Source organism: Protopterus annectens, chromosome 10.part0 (genome assembly GCF_019279795.1).
Source record: "Protopterus annectens isolate FY-2018-M chromosome 10.part0, PAN1.0, whole genome shotgun sequence".
Classification (NCBI taxonomy): domain Eukaryota; kingdom Metazoa; phylum Chordata; order Ceratodontiformes; family Protopteridae; genus Protopterus; species Protopterus annectens.
This window is the reverse complement of record NC_056744.1, coordinates 594,284,846-594,306,102: the sequence shown is the minus strand read 5'-3', so window position 1 is coordinate 594,306,102 and position 21,257 is coordinate 594,284,846. Positions and strand designations below refer to the sequence as shown.

General features: G+C 43.8%; 1 protein-coding gene across 2 annotated transcripts in view; it reads left to right on the top strand.

The window, feature by feature from the left end:
- The window catches only part of KDM4A (lysine demethylase 4A), a 2,334,711-nt gene that overhangs the window by 1,790,061 nt on the left and 523,393 nt on the right, over positions 1 to 21,257 (top strand). For both annotated transcript variants that reach the window (XM_044085421.1, XM_044085420.1), the window contains exon 17: positions 341 to 449. In XM_044085421.1, coding sequence (XP_043941356.1) covers positions 341 to 449 — 109 coding nt within the window. The remainder of the gene's footprint in view (positions 1 to 340; positions 450 to 21,257) is intronic.

The window sequence follows — 21,257 nt, the reverse complement described above, 5'->3', positions numbered from 1 at the left end:
AAACTCCTGGCGTCTTTGTCTTTGAATTTCAGACAGGTGTGTTTTACTATAAATGCGTAGTGTTTATGTAATTGATGATTTTATTCGGCTGGTTTGCTTTGAGGCATTGCTGCTGATTTTTTCTGTTTTAAGTCATATGCTACTATTTAGATTGATATGGATGTTTCGGTGTGTTTTTTAGTCTCGTTATTTTACTGGTTTATATTTATTTCCGCACATGATTGGACATTATGATTATTAGTGTACATTTTTCTTAAATGATTTGGATTGGTTATGCCTCTCTTGGTAGTGCACTGGTTTATAACTGTGATTTTCGCCTTTGATCTTTTCTTTTATACAGATGGGTTCATGTGATGTGTGCCATAGCAGTGCTGGAAGCACGATTTGTAAACATTGCAGATCGAAGTCCTATTGATGTGAGCAAAATACCTCTGCCACGTTTTAAGCTGGTAAGAAAATAATTTATATAAAACATCTTTAGTGTCTGTAAGTCAGCTTTAAATAATCAGCATTGTTCTTCACATTCTGTCATGTGTTTTTTTAAAGGTTAACTAAAGACAAAACTGTTGATATTTGGAGACTTGCAGTTGCAGAACATTTGCTTCATAGCTATATACTGTTGTACATTTAGATAATTCTTTCATTCACCCTTAAGCCTTCCAGGCTGTTGGAATGATTTGTACTTTGTGTGGGTGGTGTATTTTATCTGTTATGGATGATATTTTATGATAGGTGGAAATTTAGCTCCCAGATGTTTTCCTGCATTTAAACATGGTGGTGGTACTTACTGCTTCTACTTCATGTCCTCCTGGTAGATGTAATTGTTTAGTTGTGTACACTTAGCTGCCCTTATTTGTTTTTTTCTTTTTTGTGCTTATTGACATGCTTTGTCTGATCTCTCTAAATTTTTGGTAGCAACATTTTATGTGATGACCTTGTGTACAATAAACCAACTCTTCAACATTAAACAGCTTTGAGTAAAGAGACAATGTGAGCTGCTTTTAAAACATTTTTTCTTTTTATTCTGAGTTTGTGCAGTATCAAGAGTTAATACAGTTTAGAGATAGGGGTATGAGGGTGCATCCCCCTATAAAAATGTTTTGTTTGTGCTTTGGTAAATACCTCTGTGGAAGGGGTGGAGTGCAAAGCTTTGGAAGTAAAGCCAGACATGTCCTTATGGCAAAAATCTCAATAAATTATTACTAATGCATCATTGGACATCCTCATTTATGTTACGTTCATAACTGTTCTTTGTTTATTTTCAGAGCAGATATGCTTGTGTTTAAAATTTTCATGTTGACTTAAAATTGCCTTATATGCCTTTAGGGTTGATTATGAATAAAGAAAAGTCTATAGTGTTTTACAGAGAAGCAGTTGATGTTCTTCGTGTTTCACTGTTGCAGTCATCACATTTGGGTTATCCCTGCCAGGGTAGCCAACTGCTGACCCGAATACCAGAGACTTAGTATTTCTCCGTCGGTTGATGTCACTTGAGGACTGACGTCAGGTCGTCACTGGTATAAACTAAGGCAGCCTACGCCATTACATCAGTCTTTCTTGCCATAGAGCCCGAAGCAGAAGCAGTTCGCATGAGTGCCAGTCGGCTGCCACCTGAGTTTCTGAATTGAAGTTGAAGTCTTGTAAGCTAAGTACCCCGTTGGGGATCCTTTTTTCTTGCACTAACTAATGTCAGAAAAAGTTAATTGTCTCACCTGTGGAAAGCAAATACCACACCGAGACTTCCACTCTTAATGCGTCACTTGCCTAGGCCCAGACCACGATGTCCCCCGTTGTCGCTTCTGTGCTTTAACGCCAGAACTGTCCATCGTTGGGCCCTTGTTGTAGCCGTATATTTTTATTTACAGTCCTCGAATTCCGATATGGCTTCGGTAAGTCATCCGACAGCAGATCTTCCAAAAAAACGTAAAGATAAAGACAGAGACAGACCGCACAGGTCCATACTTTCCAACGACGCTTCCTTTAAGCTAGTTGTTAGTCCTCCGGTGCTCAGTGAGGTGCTTTTGTGGCCTCTGATGCCCGCTTCAGTTGATTCACAGGCCGCTACAGAGACCCTTTAAGAGTCCGGTATGCCGCAAAACTCTTCTTCGTCTAAGGATCCTGTGGTTGTCTCTACCTTGGATGGGTCCGGAGCCGCTGAGCAGGCACCGACTTCCAAGGAAGTCCTTCGCACCTCCGAATCTTGACACAAACAGATGTCTTACTGTTCTTTCAAAAACAACCAAGTTCCTTAGGTCCAGGGTTTGCACCACACCCAAGAAACCAACTACCCACTCTCAGGCGCTTGCTACATTCCCTCACTCTCAAATGCTTAACATGGCAGAAGAGCTTATCATGATGATCAGGGGAAGCCAAGCTTCCCCTTCACGAAGGAAAATAAATCTGTCCCCAGTAGTTTTGTCTGAACAAGAGTCAGATGATTCTGGATGAGGTTTTCCTTGAATCCAACTTGACTCCTGATGCTCTTGCCTTCTGCTCCCAGAAAAACAGACCGGTACTACAGAGTCCCTGACTCACACAAATATCTTTTTAAAAATCCAACAACTGACCCTGAGGTCATTTCTCAAGGGCCTAAAGGGATTAAAGCAACCCCTGCTAAGAATCCCACCCCCTCAGACAGGGATTCCCGAGCATTGGACAGATGGGGTAAAAAAGTATACACCTCAGCTACTCTTGCTGTCAGGGCACTAAATTGTCAGTTCCATGTACTTAAATATCAGCAACATACCTTGGAACTCCTTAAACAAAAAATGTCCTCCTTTCCTGCTTGGGCTGAATCTAAAGATTTACAAGACTTAAATGCATTCTAAAAGTCAAGTAACTAAACACACCTTACACTGTGGTTTTGACACCCTAGAAGCTTCTTGCAGGGCAATGACTGGATCTGTCATTAGAAGAGGTGCCTGGCTTAAGGAACAACCCCAACCAGACCATGTCAAATCTAAACTGTTGGATACACCCTTGCACAAAGATAACTTATTTGTCACTAAGGCAGAAGAGGTCTTAAAAAAGATGGAAGAAAAAGCAAAATTTATGCAAACAGTTAAAGATTTCTTACAAGTCCAGCCCCCTAGATTCAGCAGGCATTTTCCCTCCAAGCCACTGGTCCTTTCCTGCTACAAGTAAACAGGCCTTGTTTAGGACCCGTGGAAACAGAGCCCCCCCCCGGCAGCAGCCCCAGGAAATGCAGAGATCTAAGCAGTGGACTACCTCCACTTCAAAACCAGGGAGTTCTAAGCCACCCCCTTATGGTAAGAACTCACAATGACTCTCATCCTCCCGACCTCCCCTCTGCCCACCTTCACCTACCCCTAGGAGGAAAACACTCCTTTCACGCAAGCACTTGGGCCACCATTACCAACGACCACTGGGTTCTCAACATAGTGTCCCAGAGATACAAATTTCCTTTCCACAACCTTCCTACCCAAAAAGGGTTCCCAGATCTACCTCCAAACCAGTGGGCAGAGGTGCAAAAGCAAGTCCTTTGCCTGCTCTCTGTGGGGGCAGTAGAGCATGTTCCTGCAGAACAGAGAGGTCAAGGATGTTCTTCGTGTTTCACTGTTGCAGTCATTACACTTGGGTTATCCTGCTGGTAGGCTACCCTCAGTTGGCCTGAATTCCAAAGTCTAGGGCCGGCGTCAGTTGCTGTCGCCTCTTCCGTGATGTCAGAGCGCCAGGGGTATAAAAGATGCAGCCGACACCATTTTCTTCAGTCTTTCTTTCCGCGCGGTGCCCGAAGCATAAGCAGTTCGCAAGTGCCGGTCAGCCGACTCCTGAGATTTTTTGTGTTCGAATTTCAGATCCAAAGTCTTCATTGAAAGCTAAGTACCCCGTTGGGGAAACTTTTTTCTTGATCCAGACTGATGTCAGAAAAAGGTAATAATTGTATTTTTTGTGGGAAGCAAATACCTCATAAGGACTTTCATTCTTACTGTATTCCTTGCCTAGGCCCTGACCACGAAGTTGCTAGTTGTCGGTTTTGTGCTAGATTTAACCAATGCACTATTAAGCGTCGGTACTATTTTGCATCACACTATTTTGGCAGAAGATTTAATTATACAGTGTCGTCGGATAGCCATCCGACTACCGGAATTCACAAGAAAAGCAAAGAAAAAGAAAAGGGCAGGCTTCCGAGGTCCAAAACCGACAACGAGGCTTCTACTAAGCCAGTCGCCGCTTCTCAGTGAGGTGCCTTCGCAGCCCCTGATGCCCGCTACTTTAGACCCGCAGGCCGCTACCAATTCCCACGTGGACTCGCCTAGGCCGCTGGAAGCTCAAGGTATTGGCCCTTCGGAGACTATTCCCTCAGATGGGTCTGGAGCCACTGAGCAGGCATCAGCTTCTGAGGGTGTTTTCAGACCTACTCAATTATACATTAAAACGACTTCAGCTTCAAAGGCAAAGACTAAATTACCTTTAAAGACAAAGAAACAAGTACAACAGCCTCATGGACAGGCCTCCATGCCCAGAAAACAGATGCTGAAAATGGCCGAAGACTTAATTACTTTGATCAGTGGTTCCCATCCCCCACCTGATAAAAGGTCTAAGCCAGAGACAGAATATGAATCTTCAGATCAGGTTTCCATTTCATCTGATTCCCCTTCTGATCAGGAATACTCTCTTCCTCCCTATGAGGATTCTGATGCTGAAGAATCTATCCCTTCAGCCTCTCCTCCTGAGGATTACTCTTTTGGGGAATCCTTGCATACCATGAGGGAGCATTTTCACTGGGAGAGCCAAGATTTTTCAGAATCTAAGAAAAGGCTCACTACCCCAACACAGGCCCCTAGCTATTCCACCTGTGTTAGAAATTGTAGATGATATATTTTCAGAGTCCAGTCTGACCCCTGACTCCTTACCTCCAGCTCCTGTTAAGCCAGACAGGTACTTACAGGGTTCCTGACTCTCATAAATTCCTTTTCAAAAACCCTGCTGCTGACCCAGAAACAGGCTCTCAGGGTCCCAAAGGGGTCAAGTCTTCCGCTGCAAAAAACTGTACCCCCTCAGACAGGGATTCTAGGGCATTGGACAGATGGGGAAAAAAGATTTACACTTCTGCTACCTTGGCTATAGGGGCTTTAAATTGTCAGTTTCATATGTTCAAATATCAGCAATATATGATGTCACTGCTTAAACAGAAAATGTTGATAAATTCTGAATGTGCAAAAAACAAAGAAATGCAGGATTTATTGCATGCAGCTGAACAAGTTGGAAAGCTTACTTTGCAATGTGGTTTTGATTCTTTGGAGGCCTCCTGCAGGGCCGCTGTTACGGGTTCTGTCATCAGGAGGCATGCTTGGTTAAAGGAACAAAATCTGCCTGATCATGTCAAAGCAAAATTATTAGATGCTCCATTACAGCATGATACCTCGTTTGGTGTTAAAGCAGAAGAGGTGTTAAAGAAAACGGAGGACAAAGCTAAATCTATGCAAACGGTTAAGGATTTCTTACAGGTACAGCCTCCTAGATTTAGCAGACACTGGCCTACAAAGAATTGGTCATTTCCAGTGTCAGACAGACCACAAAAGGGCAGATACAGACACCCAAGAGGCAGATCCCAGCCCCAAGGATCGTACAGGTCTAAACAATAGGGTGCTTCTACCTCCAAAAGTGGAGAAGGCAAATCACAGCCATACAGGAAACAGTCCCAATGACTTCCCCCTGCCTGCACCAAGCACTTATCTTCTGGCAGCACCTTTAGGGGGAAAACTAGCACTTTTTTCACAAAATTGGCACATAATAACCCAGGACAAATGGGTCCTAGACAGAATCACAAGGCTACAAGTTTCACTTCCATACCCTGCCAAGGACAAACGGTTGGCCAGACCTGCCAAAACATCAATGGGCAGAGGCACTAAAGCAAGTCTCATCCCTCATGGACATGAGGGCCATTCAACAAGTACTAGAGTAAGAGCAGGGACAAGGATTTTATTCAAGACACTTCTTGGTCCCAAGAAAGGACAAGACCTGGAGACCAATACTGGACCTATCTATTCTAAACACGTTTCTGGATATGCCAAAATTCAAAATGTTGACTCTACAGCAACGTCTGCCCATGCTGGGCAAGAAGGCTTGGCTTGTGACTTTAGACCTGAAAGAGGCATACCTGCATGTCCCAATCAGACCAACATGCAGAAGATACCTCAGATTCAAAGCTGGCTCAATGAACTACCAATTCTCTGCACTGCCCTTTGGCTTATCTACTGCGCCCAGGGTCTTCACAAGGTGCCTGGCACCAGTAATTGCATTCTGCAGCCAAAGAGGAAAACAAATATATTCTTACTTGGACGACTGCCTCATTCAAGCAGAGAACAAGGACATTCTACTACATCTGGCGATTGTAAAGATATTGCTAACCGGCCTAGGGTACACAGTCAACGAAAAGAAATCAAAATTAGTACCCTGTCATGAGATAATATTCCTGGGTGCAAGCTTAAATACAACTGCCCAGATGGCTTATGTCACGCCAGACAAAGACAACTGACTACCTATTTCAGCCTGTTGGCAACAAAGGTCCAGTTATCTGCAAGAAAAATTCTGCAGGCTTTGGGCTTAATGGCATCCTGCATTCTGCTAATTCCATATGCGAGACTGCATATGAGGAAACTTCAATGGTACCTAAAAAGTGTTTGGACTCAACATTGCCACAGTCTGGAAACAATAATTACCCTCATTCCCTGCCTGCAACAGGAGTTTCGATGGTGGGCGAAGGCTTGCCACCAGAACAAGGGGCAGCCATTCACTTTACCCCCAGCCAGGCAAACATTAACAACAGATGCATCAGTTTATGCCTGGGGGGCCCACATGGCAGGAAGGTGTATTCAAGGCACATGGTCCGCAAACCAAATGCATCTACATATCAATCAAAAAGAGATGCTAGATGTTCAGAATGCTCTGACAGCCTTCAAGGACCTACTTCATCTGGGACAACTACTGATAAGACAGACAACACCACGGTCATGTGGTATATAAACAAGCAGGGAGGCACTCATTCTTACCCCATTTGCAGACTAGCCATGACTTTATGGGACACAGCATTGACTTTCCAAGTACATCTGCAGGCACAGTTCCTGCCAGGAAAGATAAATACTCTGGCAGACGAAATAAGCAGAAACCTCATGGATCCTCATGAGTGGAAATTGGATCCACAAGTCTTCAGCGTGATAACAAGGAAATGGGGATGCCCGGAGATGGATCTATTTGCCTCTCCACACAACTACCAACTAAAAAGATTCTGCACAAGGACTTATCACAGACAAGCACGGAAATTAGACACCCTATCTTTCAGCTGGAAAAGCTTAGCAGTTTATGCTTTTCTTCCACTGCCTCTCCTCCCCAAGGTACTGCTAAAGGTCAGACAAGAGAAGCCAAAGATGGTACTGATTGCCCCAGACTAGCCCCGCCAGTACTGGTATCCAATTCTAAGGAACTTGTCTCAATGCCCAGCTTGGACCTTGCTTCAAATACCTCATCTGCTATCCCAACAAAACAATCAGATCCTGCACAGCCAGCTAATGACCTTAAATCTGGCAGCATGGCGGATAATGTAGTCCTACAAAACGTGCCTCTCACTAAAGCTGTGATGGATGTCATTTTGGAGGCCAGAAGGCCTAGTACCAGAATGTCTTAACGCTGGTAAATGGAAAAGATTATGTGCATGGAACCAGGCACAAGGAATTGACACAGCTGTACCACATATTCCACAGATTTTGCAATACTTAACTGAGATGCTGGACAAAGGTTTATCCTTTTCATCAATTAAAATTCATGCCTCTGCCATTTCGGCTCATTACCATACAGAGCCACCAATCTTTTCTCATCCTTTGTTAAGGCAGTACCTCAGAGGAGCCAAAAACTTAAGGCCTCCAAGGAGATCACCAATACCTGCATGGGACCTCAGTTATGTCTTGGAAAAACTCACCCCGTCTCCTTTTGAGCCAGCCACTACAGCTGATACAAAGTTTTTATCTTGGAAAACAGCTCTTCTCCTAGCAATAACTTCTGCAAGACTAGTATCAGAGCTACAGGCACTCATGGCTGTGGAACCTTTTATCATTTTTATCCAGACAGGGTTTCTCTGAGGACAAACCCGACATTTATGCCTAAGGTAGTGTCCAGTGTGGCCCTTAAGCAAGCTATTCATCTGCCTACTTTTTATCCAAACCCACAGAATAAGGGGGAGAGAATTCTGCTTTCTTTGGACATACACAGACAACTACGCTTCTACTTGAACAGAACCAAAGCTTTCAGAAAGACGGAGCAACTACTAGAGGCATATGCTGCAGGATCACAAGGAAAGGCCATCTCAAAGCAGACTATTTCTAAGTGGATAGGCCACTGCATTCGTTTCTGCTATTCACAATATGGCAAGCCAGTGCCTAAGGGCATTAGGCCACATTCAACCAGAGCAGCAGCCACTTCAGGAGCCTTCCTCAGACAGGAAGACATTTTAGAGGCTGCTACCTGGAGTTCAGTGCACACCTTTACAAAGCACTATCATTTACCACTCTACTCTAAATCCAGGGCAGGCTTTGCCACTGCAGTTCTGCAGGGCCTCATAGCCGCTCCTAATGCTATATTAGCTCCAGCCTCCCAACCATAGCTTTGGGATTCAACCCAATTGTAATGACTGCAACAGTGAAACACGAAGAACATAGTACAGTTGTGTACACTGACCATAAATGTAGATGTTCCAGTGTATTCACTGTTGCAGTCCAGGTTACCCACCCACCATCCCCCATTTCTTTGCTGGAACTTATTTGCACTTCTCTAATCTATACAACCTATGTGGTGTATTTGCATGTAGGTGAAGGTATAATATACATTTTGGTGCATGCATGTTTTATTGGCATATTTTTTAGCCTACCCTTTTGGGGGCACCTGACATCTGGGGCAAGAAAAACTGAAGTAAATGGCATCAGCTGCATCTTTTATACCACTGGCGCTCTGACGTCAGGGAAGAGGCGACAGCAACTGACGCCGGACCCAGACTTTGGAATTCAGGCCGACTCAGGGTAGCCTGCCAGCAGGATAACCCAAGTGTAATGACTGCAACAGTGAATACACTCGAACATCTACATTTATGGTAAGTGTACACAACTGTACTTTATATACACTGATGTATCTAATCACATGACACAAAAAACTTGTAATAAAGCCATATACAAATAGAATCAATAAAATCTAAATAAATGAATCGAACCAAGATGCATAAAAACGTAGTATAACAGGATGCAGTGAGCTACCTTCGTGACCTGCGCTTTTTCAGTGTTGGTTTCAAAGGCGCAAAATCATTAAGTCCGCTCCCTTTAGTGGCACCTATCCTAATAATCCACTGTGTTTCAACAGATTCCATTGTATTGCTTATGTCACCTAATCTCTCATCAGCGTAGATGTTATCAATGACCAAAAACCTAAAACTGTGTTCATTTCCCCTCTCTATAATGTGTTTTGCTAAGGCATTACATTTGTAGGATATACTAATTGCATACAAATGTTCCCTAATCCTCTCCTTAAATTTCCTGTTGGTTTTCCCAACATAGAAGCTGAAACACAGATTACAAATGGCCAGGTACACTATATCCTGGGTATTACAAGTAGCGGTGCTCCTCAATCGGAACACCCATCATGTATCGGGGTTCACAAACCTGCTACTAGAATCAATAAAACCACAATATCTACAATTCCCACATGGTGAGGTAGTCGGTGGATGATCTACTTCATTAACTATCGTGATGCTGTTGAGTAGTGTAGCACAACAACTTCTTCAGATTTGATTTGTTCTTATATATAAAACTAGGACGTATACCTACAACCTCTTTAATTTCATCATCTGTCATGAGCACTGACCAGTGTTTCCTAATGATGTTAGTAATATCTTTATTGTCACTAGTAAACTGTAAGTAACAAGATATAGCCTTCCTCCTATGGTCAGTAGAATTGGTATTACCATCAAAACCAATGTGCCAAGAGAAATATGGTCTAGCCCTGGAGGTCCTCTTGGCTGTTCCTTTATTCAATCCTATTTGTATTTCTTGTGACTTTATACCCCCTATCCAATAAATTTTGTTCCAATTTCTTCAGATGTTCATCGTACATACAGCTGCAGTCATAACTGATGGGTTCTCCTGCCATCAGGCAGGTCCTCGGTCAGCCAAATTCCAAAGTCTAGGTCTGGCGTCGGTTGTCGTCGCTTCTTCCATGACGTCAGTGCGGCAGGGGTATAAAGGAACCAGCCAACGCCATTTTCTTCAGTCTTTCTTGCCGCGCGGTGCCCGAAGCAGAAGCAGTTCGCAAGTGCCGGTCGGCCAGCTCCTGAAATTACGAAAATTTTGAAACCGAAGTCTTCTTGAAAGCTAAGTACCCCGTTGGGGAAACTTTTCTTGCCTCAGACCGATGTCAGACAAAGTTAATAATTGTATTTCTTGTGGGAAGCAAATACCGCATAAGGATTTCCATTCCCTCTGTATACCTTCTTTAGGTCCAGACCACGACGTCTCGGTCTGTCGCTTTTGTGCTACATTCAACAAATGCACCATTAAGCATCGGGCGGAGTTCGCCCAGCATTATTTTGGAAAAACATTTAACTATATTATGTCGTCGGATACTCCGACTCCAGTTTTGTCTAAAAAACGCAAAGATAAGGACCGACACACGAGGTCCGTGGCCTCTACCGACACCACGCCAAAGCCGACTACACGTGGTCCGGTTCTCAGCGAGGCACCTACGCAGCCCCTGACTACCGACAACACTTCATTGGCGGTGTCTCCTGTGCCCGAGGTCGCAGGCTCCTCGGCCCACACCCTGACTACAGATACCGAAGCCACTCTTGGCGTTGAACCTCAAAATGTGGACAGGTCTACCTCCACTCAAGGTGTCTTTAGACCTTCCTCTTCTTTTTCCATCAAGGCTTTCACTAAGTCTAAAGCAGCCATGCATTCTAAGAGACAAGCTACACAGGGCCCATCTCCAGGCCCCATGCCTAAAAAACAGATGCTTAAAATGGCTGAGGATTTAATTAGTCTTATCAGGGGTTCTCAACCCCCCTGGGCAAATGGCCCAGAGTGGAGGAAGAATCCCCCTCCTCTGATCAGGGCTCCATTATTTCAGAGCACTCTGATGATCAGGAACATTCTTACTCCCCTTTTTAAGACTCTGATGCAGAGGAGTCCATTCCTTCTGTATCCCCCCCAGAGGATTACTCATTTGGGGAAACTTTGCATACCTTAAGGGAACACTTCCACTGGGAAGGCCAAGATTATTCAGATTCCAAGAAAAGGCTTAGGGAATTTCTCTTGCTACCTCAGCACAGGCCTCTGGCTATACCTCCTGTCTTGGACATCCTAGATGATGTTTACTCGGAGGTCTGCCTTAACCCGGACTCTCTGCCTCCAGCCCCAGTCAAGCCTGACAGGTACTACAGGGTTCCTGACTCACACCAATTTCTATACAAAAGACATGCTGCTGACCCAGAAACCATCTCACAGGGCCCCAAGGGAATTAAGGCCTCCACTGCTAAAAATCCATTACCTTCTGAGAGAGATTCCAGATCCTTAGAAAGGTGGGGAAAAAAGGTATATACCTCTGCTACCTTAACCATGAGGGCCTTAAACTGTCAGTTCCATATGCTAAAATACCAACAGTTTTTGTTATCACAATTGAAAAGTAAAATGTCACAACCTGAACAACCAGACTTGAAGGAGTTGCAGAATTTGATGCATAGTGCAGAACAAGTGGGTAAGCATACCTTACAATGTGGTTTTGATGCTCTAGAGGCCTCATGTAGAGCTGCTGTTACAGGATCAGTCATACGTAGACATGCCTGGCTCAAGGAACAAACCTAGCCTGATCATGTCAAAGCTAATTTACTAGATGCCCCTCTACAAAAGGATGTATTATTTGGTGCTAATGTTGAGGAGGTATTAAGGAAAATGGAGGAAAAGGCTAAATCAATGCAAACGGTGAAAGATTTTCTACAGGTACAACCCCCACGTTTCAGTAGAAATTGGCCTTCCAAAAATCTGTCCTTTCCAGCCACCGGACAGACCCCAAAGAGGCAGATACAGGCACCCGAGGGACAGAGGACAATCCCAAGGATCGTTTAGAGGCAGACAATGGCAAGCTCCTACACAAAGAGGTGGTGAGGATAACTCACAATCATTCAGAAAACAATCAATGACTTTCCCCTTTGCATGCCAAGCAAGACTCAAATGGCAGCCCCCTTAGGAGGAAAGCTGGCATTATTTTCAAAAAATTGGCATATTGTCACAAAAGACAAAGGGATCCTGGACATTATAAACAGAGGCTACAGATTCCATTTTCACACCCTTCCAAAAATGAGAGGCATGCCAAACCTGCCACCCAATCAAAGGGCAGAGGCACAAAGGCAAATTACAGATCTCATAGACATGAAAGCTATTCAAGAGGTACCTACGCACAAACAAGGTCAAGGTTTTTATTCCATACTATTCCTGGTACCAAGGAAGGGAAAAGATCGGAGACCTATTTTGGACCTATCCATCCTAAACACATTTCTACTCGTACCAAAATTCAAGATGCTCACTCTACAGCAGCTTCTTCCCATGCTGGGCAAGGAGTCTTGGCTGGTAACATTGGACCTCAAGGAGGCATACCTGCATGTCCCAATCAGACAAAATTGCAGAAGATACCTCAGATTTCTTGCAGGTTCAACCCATTATCAATTCTCTGCATTGCCCTTTGGCTTTTCTACTGCACCCAGAGTATTCACGAAATGCCTGGCATCAGTAATTGCCTACTTCAAGGGACTTCAAGGGATGCAAATATACCCCTATTTGGACGACTGCCTGATCCAAGCGGACAGCAAGCACATTCTTCTGAAACATCTGGCTTATGTAATAATGTTGTTGAGCTGTCAGGGATACACAGTCAACAAAAAGAAATCAAGGCTAATACCCTCTCGGAAGATAGTTTTCCTGGGTGCCAGCTTGGACACAAACACCCAGATGGCCTACCTCACGCCAGAGAAGCAGGGGCAACTAACTCAATACTTCAGAACACTAGCAAATTGCACCAGGCTGACTGCAAGGAAAATCCTGCAGGCCTCTGGGATTCATGGCATCTTGCATCTTACTAATCCCATGTGCAAAGCTGCATATGAGGAAACTTCAGTGGTACCTGAAAAACCTATGGTCTCAACACAGCCACAGTTTGGAGACAATAATACCACTAATTCCATGTCTACAAAAGGAATTTCTGTGGTGGGCTCAAGCATGCCAAACAAACACAGGTCTTCCATTCAGCAAGCCTCAAGCAAATCAAGTCATCACAACAGACACCTCGGACTACGCCTGGGGGGCGCACATGACAGATCGGTGCATTCAGGGCAAATGGCCCCAAAAAGAAAAGCACCTTCACATCAATCAAAAGGAAATGCTAGCAGTAATAAATGCTATTATAGCTTTGAAGGACCTTCTGCAACCAGGTCAACTATTGATAAGAACGGACAACACCACAGTTATGTGGTACATAAACAAACAGGGAGGAACACATTCATACCCCCTATGCAGACTGGCCATGTCACTTTGGAACATGGCCATGGACTTACAAATCGAACTACAAGCACAGTATTTGCCAGGCAAGGAAAACACGCTGGCAGACAAACTAAGCAGAAATATGACAGATCCACACGAATGGAAGTTGCATCCAAAAGTTTTTACAGAAATAATCCAAGCATGGGGAAGGCCAGACATAGATCTCTTTGCCTCCCACAAAAATCACCAATTGACAAAATTCTGCTCAAGGATTTTCCATCCAAAGGCCTGGAGAGTGGACACTCTCTCTTTCAGTTGAACATCAATGACAGTTTATGCCTTCCCACCTCTTCCTCTGCTGCCCAAAGTTCTATTGAAAACCAGAGCAGACAGACCAAAGATGATTCTCATTGCTCCAGACTGGCCAAGACAACACTGGTACCCACTCCTGAGGAGCCTGACGCATTCACACCATGGACCCTGCCTCTAATGCCCCTTCTCCTGACTCCGAACAGCTTTAAAACTCTTCACAGCCAGCTAAAAAAACTCAATCTAGCCGCATGGAAGATTCCTTAGCATCACAACAGACCCTACTCTCCAAGGAGGTGCAGGAAGTCATTTTGGAGGCCAGAAGGCCGTCAGCTAGAAAAGCTTACTCCGCAAAATGGAAACGGTTTTGTCTGGAATGAGAAAAAGGGTCAGGATCTTGGAAAACTGAATTTACCTCAAATACTCCAGTATCTAGCTGAGCTGCTAAGCAGTGGACTTTCATTCTCCTCCATCAAAATCCATGCCTCAGCTATTTCTGCAGAATACAACACTGATCCACCCTTATTCTCTCACCCTCTCTTAAGACAGTTCCTCAGAGGGGCTAAGAATCTAAGACCTCCAAGGAAACAACCAATACCTGCTTGGAATCTCAATTTCATTCTGGAAAAACTGACCTTGCCTCCCTTTGAACCAGCTGCCTCATCAGATTTGCAATATTTGTCCTGGAAAACAGCTTTCCTTCTGGCTATTACCTCAGCTTGTAGAGTTTCAGAACTACAAGCTCTCATGGCTGTGCAGCCTTTTATCATCTTCCATTAGGACAGAGTTTCCTTACGAACCAACCCGTCCTTTATGCCTAAAGTGGTATCCAGGGTGGCTTTGAATCAGGCCATACATTTACCTACCTTTTATCCTAATCCTCAAAACAAAGGGGAGAGATTACTATATTCCTTGGACATCCACAGACAACTGTGTTATTATTTGGACAGAACAAAGCCTTTCAGAAAATCAGAACTGCTCTTTGTGTCCTATGCTGTAGTAGCTCAAGGACAGCCAATTTCCAAACATACAATCTCAAAATGGATATCCCACTGCATACGCTTTTGCTATTCTTTTCATGGCAAAACTGTACCTACAGGCATCAGATCTCACTCCACAAGGGCCGCAGCTACCTCTGCAGCTTTCCTCAGAGGAGTTCCTACCAAAGATATTTTGGAAGCAGCCACTTGGAGTTCTGTGCATACCTTCTCCAAGCACTACCACCTACCATTATACTCCAAAACTAGAGCAGGCTTTGCCACTGCAGTCTTGCAGGGCATCCTGGCTCCTCCTAGCTCCACCTAGTGCCTACCACCCCTTTCTTAGCTTTGGGATTCTACCCATCTGTTATGACTGCAGCTGTATGCACGATGAACATAGTACAGTTTTGTACCTACCATAAATGTAGATGTTCGAGTGCTAATACAGATGCAGTCCAGGTTTCCCTCCCTCCTTCCCCTCTTGGGACAGACCTATAGGCTAACACATCCTCATACAACCTGATTGGGGTATTCATTTATGGTGTATTTGCTTGCAACTACTGTATTTTGATTATATTGCATTGCTTTATTACACAAATTTATGTATTGCCTTCCTTCTGGGGGCACCTGACATCTGGGGCAAGAAAAACTGAAGAAAATGGCGTTGGCTGGTTCCTTTATACCCCTGTCGCACTGACGTCAGGGAAGAAGCGACGACAACCGACGCCGGACCTAGACTTTGGAATTCGGCCGACCGAGGACCCGCCTGACGGCAGGAGAACCCATCTGTTATGACTGCAGCTGTATTAGCACTCGAACATCTACATTTATGGTAGGTACAAAACTGTACTTTCAGCTTGGTACCCCTCCTCACTGACATGGAGCCTAGAGGCTCGCATACTCTGTCCTGTGACAATGTTAGAAAAGATGTGTGCCAGGTGCATACTGGTCCTGTGCAACAGGAAATTCTTATGGCAATCTTTCCTATACAGTTCATTGAAAAAAGTATGTTGTGCTGTCTGCTGTATCATAACATCTAAAAATTTAATGCTATTAGAAGAATATTTCAACAAAAATTTCAGGAATGTAGTGGTAGTATGGAAATACTCAACAAACCTCAGCAAACAAGACTGAGAGCCTGTCCACAAAATAAAAACGTCATCCACAAATCTTGCATACATACTGATGTACTGGGTACACTCATTGTTAACAAGCACATAATTATGTTCCCATTCCACCAACACCATGTTGACAATATGTGTTGGCACAGGTAGTGCCCATAGCTACACCAGTGCGTTGTAAATAGTAACCAAGATTAAACAGGAAAACGTTATTCTCAAGTATGGTCTCCAAGAGGTAACTAATTAATTCAGTAGTGTTACTATTTAAAGTCCCATCCCTAAGAAGATAGTTACTCAGCCATTCAACACCTAAATCATTAGGGATGACTGTAAATAGGGAGGCAACATCTAAAGTAGCCAAAAGACAACCTTCTAAATCATGTTCCCCATGTACATGCTGATAAAGCATCTGTAGAAAATGTTTAGAATCTCTTGGTATCACTTCAGATCTATCCAATATGGGTCTTAATAGCTTCTCAACATAAATGGATCAAAGTTCAGTCACCCATCCACCCCCTGCTACAATGGGTCTAAATGGTAGTGTGCCAAGATATTTATGCACCTTTGGTAATCCATGAAACATGGGGACTAAAGGCTTGTCAACAGTGAAATAATCATAGAGTTCTCTGGAGATGCAATCTCAGGCAATACTATCCTTCACCCTGTTAATGACATTGTGTACATCATTCAAATTAATTTTAACATATACAGACTGATCATTCAACAATTCAATGATAGACTCGTTGTAGAAAGTACTGTTCATCACAACAATAGACCCTCCCTTGTCTGCTGGGCGTATAGCTATTGTTCCGCAAACAATCTATGGCATCTCTTTCCTCTGCACGCAAGTTGTTAAATGTATGCGGTCTATAGTCACCATTAAACAAAGTTGCGAGCTCATTCTCACAAAGTCTTAAGAAAGTTTCCAGCACTGGCTGATTAGTGGGTACAAATGTACTTAATTTCTTAAAAACCTTAACACCACTGTTCTCGTGGCCAAACATTAATTTCAACATAACATTTCTCCCAAATAAACGTAAATCATTGACTATTAGCTAGATCTCTTGTAGCTGGAATAAAAGAGAGACCGCTTTCCAATACTGAAGTCTCGTATTCTGACATATTCTTATCTGATGTATTAAATACTATGGACTTGTAACATTTTGACACATCTTCTTGATGGTTCGATTGTTTTGTAATTCTGCAGACCGTTTCCTTTTCTTGCACCCTTGCTGGCCCATTGTGTGAGTAAAGTTCGATCCCTGCATATCCCCCATATTGATGGGTAAAGGGAGCCGAGAAAAAACTTGGTCACTGGCTCTAGTATCAGAACCACTTGGCCCATCTCTAACACCAGACCCACTGGGCCTATCACTATCAGCCCCTGTCACCAAGGTTTTAAGTCTCACTACTGTAGGCATAGTAGTCACCGGTCCAGTGCTCTTGGGGGTAGTATAAACAGAGCTGCGATTAAGCAATCCAGTAATATGCTGCTGATACACTACCATATGAAACTGGCCGTTTAAGGCCCTAATGGCCAAAGTTGCAGTAGTGTGTACCTTCTTACCCCATCTACACAGCGCCCTGGTGTCTCTATCAGAGGGGGTAGGATTTTTGGCAGTATTTACTTTAATGCCCTCGGGTCCCTGTGAAATGGTGTCAGGATCCGCAGTAGGATTTTTAAAAAGGAACTTGTGACAGTCAGGAACCCTGTAATATCTATCAGGTTTTCTGGGAGCAGGAGGTAAAGAGTCAGGGGCCAAGCTAGATTCCGAAAAGGTATCATCAACAATGTTTAGTACAGGAGGTATGGCTAAAGGTCTGTGCTGGGGCAGGAGTAAGAAATCCCTAAGCCTCTTTTTAGAATCAGAGAAATCCTGACTTTCCCAACGAAAATGCGCCCTGAGAGTATGCAAGGTTTCACCAAAAGAAAAATCCTCTGGGGGTAAAGCAGAGGGAATAGAGTCCTCAGCATCAGAATCCTCATAGGTAGATAAGGGTAAATCCTGGTCATCAGAGGAAACAGAAAATTCAGAATCCTGGTCAGAAGTATCATAAGCAAACTCAGTCCTAGGCCTCTTAGAGGGGGAAGGCTGGCTTCCCCTGATTAAAGTAATAAGGTCTTCAGCCATTCTTATCATTTAATTTTTAGGCATAGAAGCCTGACCATGTGGTCTGGGCGTCAGTTTTCTAGGCATGGTTCAAGTTTTAGGCGTTGAAGAAGAAGATCGTGTCTGTTTAATACGCAAGTCAGTAGGCCTGAATACACCTTCAGAAGCTAGCGCCTGGAGAGCGGCTCCGGACCCCTCCCACGGTAGAGACATCCACAGGTTCCACAGTTGATGCATCACGTGGCATACGAGATAATAATGGTTCTCAGTAGAGGCCTGTGAATCTGAAGTAGCAGGTATCAGGGGCTGCAAAAGCGCCTCACTGAGTACCGGCGAACTGGCGATTGGCTTAGGAGAAGCGTCGTTGGCAGCTTTGGACCTAGGTGGCCTGTCTCTGTTTTTATCTTTGCATTTTTTCGGAATGTCGGTAGTCGGATGGCTTACCAAAGACATATCAGGATAATTAAACCAAGCACCAAAATATTTAGAAGCAAAAATATACCGACGAAGGATAGTTTGTGGTTTAAATAAGGCACAAAACCGACAGCGAGGTACGTCATGGTCAGGGCCTGGGCAGGAAGTACAGTACGAATTAAAATCTTTGAGGTATTTGCTTTCCACAAATAATGCAATTATTTACTTTTACTGACATCAGTTTAGAGCAAGAAAAAGTTTCCCCAATGGGGTACTTAGCTTTTAGTTGAAGACTTCAGTTCTGAAACTCGAAAACGAAAATTTCAGGAGTCGGCCGACCGGCACTTGCGAACTGCTTCTGCTTCGGGCACCTCATGGCAAGAAAAACTGATGTAAATGGCTTTGGCTGCATGTTTTATACCCCTGACAACCTGACATCATGGAAGAAGGGACAGCAACCGATGCCGGATGCAAGACTTTGTTAATCAGGCCGACTGAGAGCTACTGCAAGCCGATAACCCAAATGTGATGCCTGCAACAGTGAAACATGAAGAACATCCGCAGTCTTGCAGGGCATCCTAGCCAGCCCCAACTCTTCTGGACTGCCTCCACCCTTTACTTCAGCTTTGGGAATCAACCAAAGTGTGATGACTCCAACAGTGAAACACGAAGATCATAGTACAGTTGTGTACACTTGCCATAAATGTAGATGTTCGAGTGTATTCAATGTTGCAGTCCTGGTTTCCCACCCTCCATCCCCTTTGTCTCTCTCTCTCTCTCTCTCTTTTCCTCACTCCTTAGAGGGATTTTTGGTATTTACTTTCTACTGGTGGTGTTCTTCCACCATAACCTAGCTCCCTGTTTGGGGGCGCCTGACATTTGGGGCAAGAAAAACTGATGTAATGGCGTCTGCTGCCTGATTTTATACCACTGACGACCTGATGTCAGTCCCAGAGTGACAGCAACCGACACAAATACTAAGCCTCTGGTATTCGGGCCGACTGAGGGCTACCCCTGGCAGGATAACCCAAGTGTGATGACTGCAACAGTGAATACACTCGAACATCTACATTTATGATGTGTACACAACTGTACTTTCCAGTGATAATTCCAGAATTTTTTCAAACTCACACATTTACACGTTTTATTCCCTCTGTTGTGTTTTCACACATTTTTAGAGCCTATAAAGCATTTTCTTCTATTTTTAACCTGTATATTTCAAAAAAGATGCGTCTTTCCTATTTAATGGGAATTATTTGCATAATCTGAATACCTAGTGTTCCCTGATCTCCATTTCAGATGAAAAAAATGCTGATCATCACAAATGTATTTTTGTCATATCCAGCCTCTCAAAGTCCACTACTTTATCTAGTATACTGTAATACTGATAAAAGTACAGTATGTTGTAGCTGAATGCCAATTTTTGCAGACTAGCAGGTAAAATTTGGGCTTAGGTTTTCTTTCACTACCTCAGGTCTGGCTGTTTATGTTGAATTTTTCTGATGGATTGTGCAGCAAAATGTTTATGGCATCCCATCAGTGGAAGCTTATGATTATTATTATTATTGCCAACTTAACATATGTGGGTGGGGCACCACTGTTAAATCATTTTACATTCCTTCAGATGTACTACTTGCAAGATTTTCTACACTGTGTATTGCATTACAGTTCACATTATCAGCTGACCTGTTTACCATTTGTTCTTTCCAGTGCATCAGACATATCAGCCAAGTGCATTGAAGAAGTCTGGGTGCATCTAAGGATTGGAAGCATCTATGTCTACTCATAAATGGACAACTGTCTGATTCCGGAATGCTTTCTGGGGAACTACATAAAGCTTTTGTTGTACTTTTATTTTCCAAGCTAGGGCATATCCTTGTGAACTTTCTGATGCTGAGCCTGTCTCCTTAACAAGGCCAAATGTTCCCAGTCAAGACACCAGGACATGTATGGTGTTTCTCCCCTTAAGGCAGTCATCACCATCTTCAACACCCCTTTTCACATTTTCTACATGGGGTTGTGGTGTCAAGTCAGCTGTTACTATTTTCTCTCTATTCAGTGCCATTCTTCTACCTTCTTCAAAACTCATGTCTGATTGTCACAGGTCTTTTCTCGCACAATCTGTCCACCTCTTTAATGGATGTTCTTGATCTTCTTCGTGTTTCCCTGTTGCAGTCATCACATTTGGGTTATCTGCCTACAGGTAGCCCTCAGCTGGCCTGAATACCAGAGTCTTCGGATTTCTGCGTCGAATGCTGTCGCTTCTTCCTTGACGTCGGGTCGTCAGGGATATAAAACATGCAGCCGACGCCATTACATCAGTCTTTCTTGCCGTGTGGTGCCAGAAGCTGAAACGGTTCACAAGTGCCATTCAGCTGACTCCTGAAATTTTCGTTTTTGAGTTTCAGACCCGAAGTCTTCAAAAAAGCTAAGTACCCCATTGGGGATCCTTTTTCTTGCTCTGGTGTCAGTAAAAGTTAACAATTGTCTTACCTGTGGAAAGCAAATACCTCATAGAGATTTTCATTCTTACTGCATCCCCTGCTTAGGCCCAGACCACGACGTCCCTCGTCGGTTTTGTGCCTTACTCAGTGCCCGAACTATCCATTGTCAGGCTATTTTTGCAGTTAATTATTTTCGCACTCATTCTGTGTACTCCAAAATGGCTTCGTCAAGCCATCCGACTACAGATCTTCTGACAAAAACGTAAGGCTAAAGAGAGACAGACCCCATAGGTCCAAAACTGCCGACGATGCTTCCTTTAAGCTAGCCGCCAGTACTCACTGAGGCGCT